Source organism: Capricornis sumatraensis, chromosome 9 (genome assembly GCF_032405125.1).
Source record: "Capricornis sumatraensis isolate serow.1 chromosome 9, serow.2, whole genome shotgun sequence".
NCBI lineage: Eukaryota > Metazoa > Chordata > Mammalia > Artiodactyla > Bovidae > Capricornis > Capricornis sumatraensis.
In genome coordinates, this window is record NC_091077.1 from 47,086,111 (window position 1) to 47,098,435 (window position 12,325).

The window sequence follows — 12,325 nt, forward strand, 5'->3', positions numbered from 1 at the left end:
GCCTGGCTCACCCTCTCGTTGTGTCCCCCACCCCACCCTAGCCTCCCCTTCCTTTCTGGAGAAGCTCAGTCCCCAAGGCCTCATTCCCATGGCGGTCTTGCAGCCCTTTGTCTTCCCCACTGGCTGAAGTGGGTCCGTGCTGGCCTTAATGGCCTTTGACACTTGTGCTGGGTCTCAGAGCTTTCTCCCGTGTGGTTTTGGTTCCCACACTCAGGACACATTGAAACTTGCCTCTGTGTTGGGAACACAAGACAGAGGGCCCCCGTGACCCTCAGTCCCGGAACGAGCTCTGCCTGGCGGGCTGGGCACATCTCCCTCCACTGCTCCTTGGAGCCTCTGCACGCCTAGCCCCTGCCCTAACGCTAAAGCGGCCCTTGAACAAGCACGGTTCTATTTTTGATTTACGGGTGGGGTGAGTGGGGCAGCAGAGACCGGCTTACTGATCACCATCCCCAGCCTCTCACAGATTATAGCAACTAAGCAGACCCTGGTGTTCGTGTTTGTCATTCAGTCCTGTCTGACTCTTTGCAACTCCATGGACTATAGCCTGCTAGGCTCCTCCGTCCATGAGATTTTCCAGGCAGAAATACTGTGGTGGGTTGCCATGCCCTTCTCCTGGGGATCTTTGTGACCCAGGGATCAAACCCAGGGCTTCCACATTGCAGGCAGACTCTTTACTGTCTGAGCCACCAGGGAATTGGGTTCAAACAAACAAAAACAAGATCTTCAGATGATTCAGAACTTTCATATACTACAGTTTTTCATCTTTTCCTACCACACTTCATTTTTATGAAAGATCAGTAGATAAAAAAATCCCAAGGTAAACACATTTGAGGTTTTCCATCTGGGTGGTTCAGATACACATAAGAGAATTCACCCTGAAGTTCAGGTGTGTGCTGTGTGCTAAGTTGCTTCCATCACGTCCGACCCTGTGGACTGCAGCCCGTCAGGCTCCTCTGTCCATAGGATTCTCCAGGCAAGAATACTGGAATGGGTTGCCATGCCCTCCTCCAGCACATCTTCCTGACCCAGGGATCAAACCCATGTCTCTTACATCTCCTGCCTTTGAAGGTGGGTTCTTTACCACTGGCGCCACCTAAGAAGATAATCGCTAGCGTTTGTTGGGCATATACTCCGTCGTCAGGCACTGTGCTGGGTGCTTCGATTCAGCTTCATGTTATCCTTACACCAGCCCTAAGAGGTGACTGCTGTGCATGCTTCCTCTTGACTAGTGAGGAAGTTGAGACTCAGAGAGACTCAGTGACTCGCCCCGGGTCCCACAGCTGCTAAGTGGCTGAGGTGAGATTTGAACTCAGGCAGTCTGACCACAGAGCCCTGGCTAGTTTTAGAGGCGAGGCTAGGAAGTGAGGAGGAGAAGGATCCAACCCGTGTGGTGCCTCAGGCTCTTCTGATTGTTAGCCTCAGAGATGATGGAATCCTCCCAGCTGTGGGCAGGCGGCGAGGTGACGCCTGAGGTCAGCCTGGGCGGCACTGACTTGACCTGTGTCCTCTGCGGCCCCCAGACCTGCTCAACAACCACATCCTGAAGTCGGCCATGTGTGCCGAAGCCATTGTGGCAGGGTTGTCCTTGGAGACCCTGGAGGGCACCACACTGGAGGTGGGCTGCAGCGGGGACATGCTCACAATCAACGGGAAACCCATCATTTCCAACAAAGACGTCCTGGCCACCAACGGGGTGATCCACTTCATCGACGAGCTGCTCATCCCCGACTCAGGTGAGCCAGGCCTCGGGGGCCCTGGGCCTGTCCGGTCCGCTGTGCCCTGTGGCACCCCTGGCGGTGTGCTAGGGGAATTCAGGGATCTCGGGAGCTGGTTCCCTGGCTGCACCTGGCTCCCAGCATCCCAGGAGCGATGGCCTGGGCACCTGGCAGGCTTTGCCAGGTTGTGAAGGGCCTAGAGCTGCAGGCTTGGGAGTCCAGGCTTTATCTTGTGAGCAGGGGAGAGCCATGGAAGGTGTCTAGGGAGGCTCAACCACAGGAGCCCTTCAGAAGCTCTGCCTGTTCTGGTTGGGCACAGAGGGCCATTTGCTGACCTCAGAGCATTTGCTTTCTCAGTTGTGCTTAAGCATCCTAGGGTCACTGGCCCAGGGAGAAAAGAGCGAGTGGACTTTGGCTTGGGTTCCATTCAGCATCTTTGTGCCATCTTGGATTTCCAGGGAGTTCTGCTCCTAAGTAGTGAGAGGATTTCACAGGGGAAAAACCAACCCAGAAGAAAGCTTTCCATGGGTGTGGTCACTGGCATTGTCAGCTCTTCAGAAGCCATGGCACAGACCATGTGCTTTCTTCCTCCCCAGCAGCAGACAGGACCCTGACCAAGGGCTGGGACAGAGGCCCCCTGCCCACCTGAGCCTCATTGCACTTCCCCATCAAGCAAGGTTTTCTGGGGGACCATTCCCCTGATGTCACAAACCTTCTGTGCCCCAGCAGTGTTTTAGAGGGGTTGTTGACTCAAGAGATGACATTCCTGCTGATGTATGTCATACTCTGGGGTGGATGAATGGTAAATGAAAACAGCACTTTTAACTTTTGAACCCACTTTCTCCTTCCTTGTAGCCAAGACGCTGTTTGAGTTGGCTGCAGACTCCGATGTTTCCACAGCCATTGACCTTTTCCGACAAGCTGGCCTCAGCTCTCATCTCTCTGGAAATGAGCGGTTGACCCTCCTGGCCCCCATGAATTCCGTCTTCAAAGGTATCGTGGGGAAGGCAGCCTGGCACATGTATCCCTGGGGGCAGCCGCCCATCTGCTGTCACCTCCGTGGCACCCTGCCTGATTTATAGCTCCCCATGGACTGTTCGTGCTTCCACCCAGCTCAGCCGAAAGCAGATGTGACTTCACCAGAAAGTGAAGAGGCGCTGCTGTTTCGTTTGGCAGAGCAGAGGATGCATGTGGGGATCTGGTCCTCAGAATTGAAGTGTGTGTCTGTCGGGAGAGCAGAGTGCTCCTTTGTCATTCTCTTTGAGAGGTCGATTGCCAGTGTGACAGTCGGGAGGTCATAGTGAGGATACAGCTGAACCACGGCCATGGGGAAGGCAAAGAAGGGCCAAGTTGTGTCCAGGCCTTCCCTTCCCTCTTAGGGCAAAATTCCAAACACATTTGATGATCTCGAACTTTTTTTTTCTTTTTTTAATTCTCAGAAGATGCCAGATGTTAAGGAATATTGGCAGCCTTGCTGGATTTCTCAATCTCCGCTTCCAAAAGGGGGATCAGGCTTTCTGCTGCATGGTCTCTGAGTCTCTTCATTTCCAGAGTCAGTTTCTGGACCTGACCACGCCTTCTCTTGCAGATGGAACCCCTCCGATTAATGCCCAGACGAAGAATTTGCTTCTGAACCACATGATTAAAGATCAGCTGGCCTCCAAGTATCTGTACCACGGACAGACCCTGGACACTCTGGGTGGCAAGAAACTGAGAGTTTTCGTTTATCGTAATGTAAATTCTGGGTCCTAAATCATGCTCTCTCTTTATCTCAGCTCCAAGCAATGGAAGTTATATTAGTGTTAAAAAAAAAAAGTGCTTAATAAGTAGGAGCTTGCCTGAGAACTTGTTTCTAATAAGGAAGGAAGGAATTTTAGAAAGACTGTCTGATATCAAAGTATCAAAATGGGGTTTTGCCGAAAGTGTCTAAGCCCCTTTTGTGGAGGCCTTTGGGAATGAACTGCACATCTGACTGGCCTGGCTGGGTAAGCAGCTGTCCACCCTGACCCCAGAGTGATGAACGAAGGGAGGAGGTATGGAGGGTTTGGATCCTTCTTAGCTTTTGTGAAGAGAAGTCACTTGAACTAACCATACAGCCCTCCTTGATCCAAAAGCTTCTCTTCTCTCTTCAACTGTTTCTTCTCTCTCTTCATACACACCTATTACCCTGGCATAGCAAACAGGAAGTACAATACAACAGCCCTTGCTCAGGACCAGCCTGCACCATTTGGCTAAAGATGGTTATCATTTGCTAAGATCAGTAGACTCTGTCACTTCATTTGATCACTGTCAATGGCCCTCTCCTGTCACACAGTAGTCTCATTATGAGCCCTGTCTGTAAATTTCTTGGGGCCTCGATGGCTCTTCTTACCTTAAGGAACACCATTTTTATTTTTTTCTTTCTTGGAGAAAGCACATCCTTTTATCCTAGTCTTAAGGCTGTACCCCATATATATTCACTGATCTCTGTGGATGAAGCCACCAGCATATACCCTGAACAAATCGGGAGGCCTCTGCTTTGGGTAGGGGGTAACGTGGCCTTTCTCTGCCCCTTTTACAGAGCCTGTGCATTGAGAACAGCTGCATCGCAGCCCACGACAAGAGGGGGAGATACGGGACCCTGTTCTCCATGGACCGGGTGCTGACCCCCCCAGTGGGGACTGTCATGGACGTCCTGAAGGGGGACAATCGCTTCAGGTAACTGGCCCTATCCCCAGGGGATTTCTGCCGGGTGGTCATGCTAGGGCAGGACGCTGGGTGCCAATTGTCTGTCGAGCTTCCCACCCTCGGAGGTTTAATGAACACTGGCCGTGCACCGATGTGACCTCCCTGGCCAGGGATTCAGAAAGGATGAGGGTCACCTTGAAAGCTTAGGTTGAGAAGGGTTGCTTCTGGAGGGTAATCTTCAAGTCCATGGGAACAGGGAGGGGCTGCACTTTTATTCCCAAGTTCAGGGAAAGCTTCCCACTCTGCTTTGAAAGTCCCAGGGAAGCCGAGCATGCCTGGCCCTGTGCCTGTAATGAGTTGCCCTGTGAAGCGTCAGCTTCCAGGCCCTGGCAGTTTCCTGGCCTCTCCTTCCCGGACTCCCCGCAACGCTCTGATTCCTTGCCCTGCTCCCTCCATTTCTGACCTGTTCACTCACCACTGGGTGCCCTGACATCGAGTGGTTCCTGCCACCAAGTTCAGCCGCCTCCATAAGAACCTGGGAGACCACCCACCCTTTGCCACACCCCCCAGCCCCAGAATCACATCCCCCAGGGCCCTTGTGGCTTGATCAGTCTGTAGGTCAGTGCTGCTGTGACCTCTCCCTTCCTCCCTCCCCCTCTGGCTGATGACTTTCGACTTTTCACTGAGCTCTGCATTTATGGAGAGGAGATGCGGACTGGGATTGCTCCTGTTTGTACAAAACCCAGCAAGGGTGTGAATGCCAGTGCTCTGGGCTCCACCTGCCCACCGTGGTGCGGGATTTGGGCACATGACGACCCCCTGCGCCCACTGGCAGGTGACGTGTTCCATGTGCGTATCCACAGCATGCTGGTGGCCGCCATCCAGTCGGCAGGGTTAACCGAGACCCTCAACCGGGAAGGAGTCTACACGGTCTTCGCTCCTACCAATGAAGCCTTCCAAGCCTTGCCCCGTGGAGAACTGAACAAACTCATGGGTAAAGACCCACCTAAGTACATTTGTCAACTTTTTAAAGTAATCATGTCGGTCAGGATTCCAGCAGGAGACCATCGGCAAAGAGTTTGACCAAAAGGAATTTAAGATTATTTGCAGAGGTGTGGGCGGGGTTAAGGGACCGGGAAAGGGTGATGATACAAAGGGGTGATGAGACCTTTTGATGTTTATCACTGCAGACCTGGGGGTGCTTGAGGAAGAGGGTGACTAGGGGAGGGCATGATCCGGGAGACCCTAGGATGAGGGGCACAGGACAGCGACTGGAGCCACATGCTGCTGGGGTCAGAGCCTGGCAAGGGGGCTTCGAGGTGCCACGGCCTCCCTCAGCAACCCCCTGGCAGCTGGTTCCATGAAGACAAGGGAGCCTGAGTGATGCATTTCATGGCGGTCAGCCTGTCTGGGCAGCGAACAAGACGGAGAAGAGCAGAAAGGAACTCAGGGTAGGTGACAGCCAGCCCAGTCAGCAGGGCACGATCCTTCCCCTGAGGATCTGTGAGAACCTGCTCATGAAGCCATCGCCCTACACCACGTACCTCTCCTCGAGATGAGAGCTTTACCAAGAAGCTAGTCAGGGCCCTGAGCAGTTGCGTTGGGATGTCTGAGAGACAACCTAGCAGTTAAGAGCTTCGGCTCCCGGATTATCCAAAAGCAGGTCAAACCCTGACTCTGGGATTTATCAGCTAAGTGACCTCTAACAAGTTGCCTAGCCTCTCTGAGCCTCAGTTTTCCCATCAGAAAATTAAGAGTAGTAAGAATACCTTGCTTAGAGTGTTGTGAGGATTAAATAAACATTGCCTGTGGTGTTGAGTACCCATCCCCCATCAGTAATGGCATCATGGCCATGATGATGGGAGGTGGGGTGGGCTTGCGGTGTGTACGCTGATGCGTGCCTGGGAATGAGACTTCCCCTCCACCATAGAAAGGTGAGCCTGAGGAGGAGGTAGAAGGACCTTGGCCAAACTTTGGGGCCCACATCATCTATAACTACCCCCCACCCCACTCCTGAGTGAAGAATAGAAAGCTCTGGCAGCTGTGAACTGAGTTTGTGTCCTGTTCAATTTTCTTTACTGCTAAATGAATGCTTATGTCTACAGTGCTGACATGTGTTCCGGAGGAGAGAGGAGTTCATTCTGAACATAAACTTTCCATTCTCTCTCTGTTCGGCAGGAATGGAATATTCCCCAGGTGGCCCAGCCTGCTCGGCTTGCCTTTCATTTTCAGTTGTGCAGGAGCTGAGGGAGGGCTTGGACAAGGCTCTCCAAATATGCCCTCCCCCAGGCTTGCAGGCAGGATTAGACCCCAGCATGCCGAGGGGTGATGGCACCCATCCAGGTGTCCGAGGTTGACCCAGATGTTAAAGATCTCGAAAGAAGGAGACCCTTGCCACCCCAGGAGCCAACTCAGCTTGGCACCTCCAGGCTGTATTTTTGTGGAAGAGTAACTTGTCAGCTCCAAGTTGCGAGTGTTTGGAAATCACTTGGTACCTGATGGCTCCATCCCATGGCACTCATGTGAATTTGTCAATAACCAAGTGAACTCCCCACAGTGCTTTCAAGCTTCCTCTGTTCTCAATTTCAAGATGCTGGAAATAGCCATCCATGAGCCCTGGGGGTATCCAGCCACTTGGCTGGTAATATGAGTATTGGGGAGGCCATGACGAAGCTGCAAGGGCAGCTGGCAGCTTTAAGAATTGCCTCCCACACTTAATTGGGGAAATGCCTGTGCACCTTTATGAGCAATTGGCTGCTTTCCCCAGTTGGTGGAGAAGCTGATGTGGACTGGAAAGAATGCTGGGACGTGATGAGGAGGGACGCCGTGGAGGGATACCCGCCTCGGCCCTGACCTCATCGGCTCCATAGCTCCTCCAGACTGCAGCTGTCGACTCTTTTTAAGTTCTCCCTTCAGGAAACAGCCGTCTCAGAATATGCATTTGAGGGCAGAATGTGTAAACATTTCACTACTGTGTTATAACTGTTGGGAGCCATGCTGATGATGAAATGTCTCAGATGCCGGTGCTGGCAAGACCCCTGGCTTTCCAAGCAACTATTTAGTCATGGAAACATGAGTCACACTCATAGAGGAGTATGGATTAACTCCTTCTCAGCATCGCAGAAGCATGTACTTAACCTAGCAGCCCGTCAAATGCACGGGTAGCTTCATGGCCACTGTCATATGACTTGTTCCCCTGATCATTATGGAAATGATGGGGTAGAGGGCTGAGCAAACAGTAGGTGCTCAATAAGTGCTTATTACCTGGGCAGGGGGTTCTCTGTTACAGGGGTGACCACCTGCATCTTCTCCTTTGGGCCCTCCTTGACCATACCAGTTACGAGCCTTAGGATTAACTCTGCTTTCTTTCCCACACACCTACAGGCAATGCCAAGGAGCTTGCCAACATCCTGAAATACCACGTGGGCGATGAAATCCTGGTCAGCGGAGGCATTGGGGCCCTGGTGCGGCTGAAGTCTCTCCAAGGCGACAAGCTGGAAGTCAGCTCAGTGAGTGTGTGTAACATTTAAAAGGCTGGCAGTGTCCTGCCACTGGGGCTCCAGGACACAGCTCATCCCTAGGATGGCATTAGACACACACTGTGTTTAAGTTGCATCTTGAATCTCTGAGTGCATTTTATCAGAAAAGAAAAGAAAAAAGAGTCTTCCGAAGAAATTAAGGGAGACTGTGCTTAGACATGAACAAGCGCTTCCAGATTTGCAGGGGAATAAAGCATCTGATTGGCATCTGAGAGAAGCTATTAGATATAATCCCCCCTTAAGGAAGTGATAAGCAATACTTACATGTCTTGAAAGATCCATTCCCACTCCATCACCTCCAAGTCCAGGGCCTCACTGAGCTGAACCAAACCAGCCCAGAAGGAAAAAGAAAACAAAACAAGAGACTTTTCTTCTGATACTTGATCTGTGCCGCTTCCCTCCCTCTGTGTCTTGGTGACACCCATTCCCCTTTGGAGCCACCTCAGAGGGTCCCTACCTCCAAGTGAAGCTGCTGGGGCCTCCCTGCCTACAGCGGGCAAGGCCACTGACCGCCCCACCCTTCCCCAGCCTGTGGACGGAGCACCTTGCAGCATGCAGCCAGCTTAGCCTCTGCGCCTCGTGCCTCTCGCCTTGCCTCCAGCCATGCCTGTGCTCATCAGCTTCTCTCGGGAGCATGGGAAGGCAGGCGGGGGCAGGGATGGCCTGACCTGTGACTTCTGCAGGCTGTCTGAGAGTCTCTCAGCACCTGGTTTGGGGCCTTGGGGTCCTGTCGGTCTCTGGCTTCACTTCCCCTGTCCCCCTTGGGTCTGATTTGTGGGTCTTTCAGGAAAGCCTGAGACAGATTTACCCTGTGAGAAAATCTGGAGTCAGACATGGAGGAAAAGTGGAAAGAGCCCTGCCCCCAGAGCTGGACACCTGGCTTCTGTCCCCAGCTGTCCTCCTCCTCAGCTTAAAGGTGGCACTTGGCCTCTCTCGAGCTCCCATTCCGTCAGGTGGGGCCTTAATGTCTCCCTCTTCACTTTGCACTGCTGTGAGGGCTAAATGAGTCATACAAAAGCGCATTTGTGGACTGCAACGTGCTGAGTCCACAGAAGGGATTAGACTGAAACCACTGCCACAAGGACCTACGGTATGGCACAGGGAGCCCTGCTCAGTGTTGCGTGGCAGCCTGGGTGAGTGGGGAGTTTGGAGGAGAGTAGATAGGTATGTGTGCGGGTGAGTCCCTTTGCTGTTCACTTGAGACTATGGTGGCTTTGTTGATTGGCTATACTCAGGCACCAAATTAAAAGTTTAAAATAAATAACTACATTGAACCCACTAGACCAGTAGTTTATCACTGGCAGGGTCTATTCTGGTTACCAGAGTGTTCTCAGCAGTTCACATAGGATCGGGCCTCCAGAAATGCTCAGTAAAGGTTTGCTCGGTTGAAGAATGGATGGGGTAAACAGGCTCCACGTTGAACAATCATTGTCTCTATTTCTCCCAGAAAAACAACATGGTGAGTGTCAATAAGGAACCTGTTGCTGAGGTGGACATTATGGCCACCAACGGCGTGGTCCACGCCATCTCCAGCGTCCTGCAGCCTCCAGGTAAGGCCCTAAAGGACCACACCCCCACTCAAGCCTACCACTGGCCTGTGTCTGCGCATGGCTGTTAGCACTCAGTAGAAACACCGCTGTCGGCAAAGATGAGGATGAATGTGGAACATGCGGACTGAGCATCTGTGAGCAGCAGGGCTGGGGCTGGTTGAAAAGCGCCTTAGAAGCTCTTGGCTTAGATGCGCTGCACCAGTAACTGAAGGAGAGACGTCTCTCTGCTGAACTGCCTCGCTGTCCCAGCCCCACGCAAACAGAGCCCGGTTGTTTTTCACATGCCGGTGCTGTGAACGTGGGGCAGAGTACACGCCTCCTACAGCCTCCTGCCCCGGCTGAGCTCTCGCCCGGCCTCTTCCCTCACTCATGCATTCCCCTTTCTTTGAGCCCTCTCCCCACGGGCTAAATTCCTCCACGAGTTAAGGAACGTTATGAAGGCAGACTTCATCTGAGGATGTAAGCCAGAAAACCCAACAGTGCCCCTCAGTCCTGGCAGTTATGAAGGACATGCTAATCATATCTCTCTCATCCAAGCTGCCTTTTCTTTTATCTGCAGCCAACAGACCTCAGGAACGAGGCGACGAACTTGCAGACTCTGCACTTGAAATCTTCAAACAGGCATCTGCATTCTCCAGGGTATGATGCCAGCTACGTGGGCCCCTGGCCTGAATAGCTGTGGGTCCTGCGCTCGGGCCCGTGGAGGGGACGCTCCTGTCTCCGTTGGCTGTCCGCCTAGGGCTCTCCTGTCATTTCTCCCCACTCCCATTGGAGTATCCTTAGCTCTGGCCTGTGGGGAGTTTGGAATAAAAACCCAGGCCTCCTGCTTCCTTTGTGGGTGACAGCCCAGGCCTTCAAGCCTCTGCCTGTGGGGAAGCCGCAGCTGGTGAGAATCCATCTGACCAAGAAGGACAGCCCATCCTGAATTTTCCTGGTAGTGGGCTGGCCTGCTCTGAGCCTGGGCCTCCAGGTCACTCTTCCATCTTCCATGACACAGCCCAGCATGCTCTGCTGGGCAGTGGTGTGGGTTCTGGCTTCTGGGCCAGCTCGAAGAACCTGCCTTCTTCCTCTCAGCGCCACCTCCCTCTCAGAGCCGCTCTGACTTTCTGTGCTGCTTCCCCGGCTCCCCAGCTTGCCCAGGGATCCCCTGCAGGCTCCCTTGCTGCTCTGGGTCAGGTGGAGTCCCTTGGGAATATGGGGTGTGTTGCAGGAAGTTTGCATTTTAACACACAAGGCTGCAGAAGGTGGTCCTTAACCCAAAGGTCTGGAGCATGTCACTTGACGTTTGGACAGGGGCGCTCTCCTTAGTGCTCCCTGAGGAGGGCTCTTGGCCCAGAGTTCCTGTTCGTGATTGCTACCCCTGTGTGGGCCTAGCTCCCCAAGGCCCAGATGATGGTCTAGGGGGAAGCCTGGCTCTGGGGCCCCACAGGGCCCAGCAGTTCCACAATTCCCCTTCTTCTTCCTCACCCCCCCACCCCCGTTTTTTCTGAGTAAGGATGGCCATAGGCAAAGCCACTGCCATGAGCAAGCGTAGGTCTAACTGCCACTAGAAACCTTGACATCTTGTGTTCTCTTTCAGGCTACACAGAGCTCTGTGAAACTAGGTAAGTCTGGTCTGGGTTTGACGTTCTCGTAGACTTATGTAATTCTTACCCTGAAACAGGCCTAAACCTGCCATCTGCTGTCTGTAGAAAGAATATCACGGTGCCATAAAACGTGGCCTTTGGGGTCAGACACAGAACCCCTGGTTTCCTTCTCCATAAGATGGAGATGATAAGAGTACCAGCCTTTTAAGGTTGACATGAGTTTTTGGCTTTGGGAACCTGGGAATGTTGCACAGAGGCTTGGCAGGAGCAATGGTGAGGATATGGTCCCAAGCTGGGAAATGGAGAAAACCTCAGTTCCAATCATCACTGAGTAAGATTGGAAGTTTCACAAACCAGGAAGCGTCTGCTCTGTGCAGGAGAGGGTGGCAGGGGAAGGCTGTTGGTCCTCTGACAGTGTCCTAGGCAGACGTGGGGAGTCTGCGCCTTTCTCACCTGTGCCATGTCTCTTTTTCAGCCCCTGTCTATCAGCGGTTATTAGAGAGGATGAGGCACTAGTGTGAAGGACCGCAGGAGGAATGCGTTTCAGCAGCTCCCTGCCACTTTCTCTCGTTTTGCCAAAGAGACTGAATGTTTTTGAAACCAAATTATCACACTTTGATGCCCATGGGTCACACCGAAATGAGATCTGAGCCTTGGGCGGGGGGGGGGGGGGGGGGGCGGGGGGAGGAGGGAGAGAGAGAGACTTCTCATTTTTGCCCCCTAAACATGGTGGTTAGCCCACTGCAGTGCAGTCCTGGATGTCACTGCCTGACGTTGACTTCCAGCAAGGACCTGTTGGAATTTCCTGTCTGTGCCACGTACACTGGAAAAGGGAGCCAAAGTTTCTGAAGCTCACAAAACATGAATCAGGCCATCCAGCGTCACGAGGGCGACGTGGCACGGTGTTTGTAAAGCTCTTTCACAGTTGGAGAAATGGCATCCTTATAAGCTATGAGTTGAATGGCTCTGTCAAATGTTTTTCGCGCCTCCATGTGGCTTGGACCCTTCTGTGTGACCCTGTCCAGTTAGAAAAGAGAGGGTCGCTGAGCATGCGGAGCTCAGGAGTCCCCAGGTGTGGCAGAGCCATGGTGTGTTTGTTATAATAAAACCACAGAAACATACACGTACGTGGATGGGAACGGTGTGCTGGCCTGGGTATTCACAGGGTGGGGATTCTGCCTCTTGGGGCTGTGACGTTCCTCCCACTGAAATTCCACCAGGAGCAGCGAGGTGAGAAGCCCTGAGGGATGGTCCATGGGGGTGAC

The 12,325-nt window shown here is 52.9% G+C and overlaps 1 protein-coding gene across 1 annotated transcript in view; it reads left to right on the forward strand.

The window, feature by feature from the left end:
• TGFBI (transforming growth factor beta induced) overlaps positions 1 to 11,697 on the forward strand; it is a 33,051-nt gene extending 21,354 nt beyond the window's left edge. Inside the window, exons 8-17 of the mRNA XM_068980398.1 lie at positions 1,524 to 1,736; positions 2,574 to 2,711; positions 3,307 to 3,452; positions 4,279 to 4,415; positions 5,249 to 5,379; positions 7,770 to 7,894; positions 9,372 to 9,474; positions 10,034 to 10,113; positions 11,054 to 11,078; positions 11,536 to 11,697. Of these exons, the coding sequence (XP_068836499.1) occupies positions 1,524 to 1,736; positions 2,574 to 2,711; positions 3,307 to 3,452; positions 4,279 to 4,415; positions 5,249 to 5,379; positions 7,770 to 7,894; positions 9,372 to 9,474; positions 10,034 to 10,113; positions 11,054 to 11,078; positions 11,536 to 11,576 (1,139 nt within the window). The 3' untranslated portion in view covers positions 11,577 to 11,697. The remainder of the gene's footprint in view (positions 1 to 1,523; positions 1,737 to 2,573; positions 2,712 to 3,306; positions 3,453 to 4,278; positions 4,416 to 5,248; positions 5,380 to 7,769; positions 7,895 to 9,371; positions 9,475 to 10,033; positions 10,114 to 11,053; positions 11,079 to 11,535) is intronic.
• Positions 11,698 to 12,325: the final 628 nt, after the last annotated feature.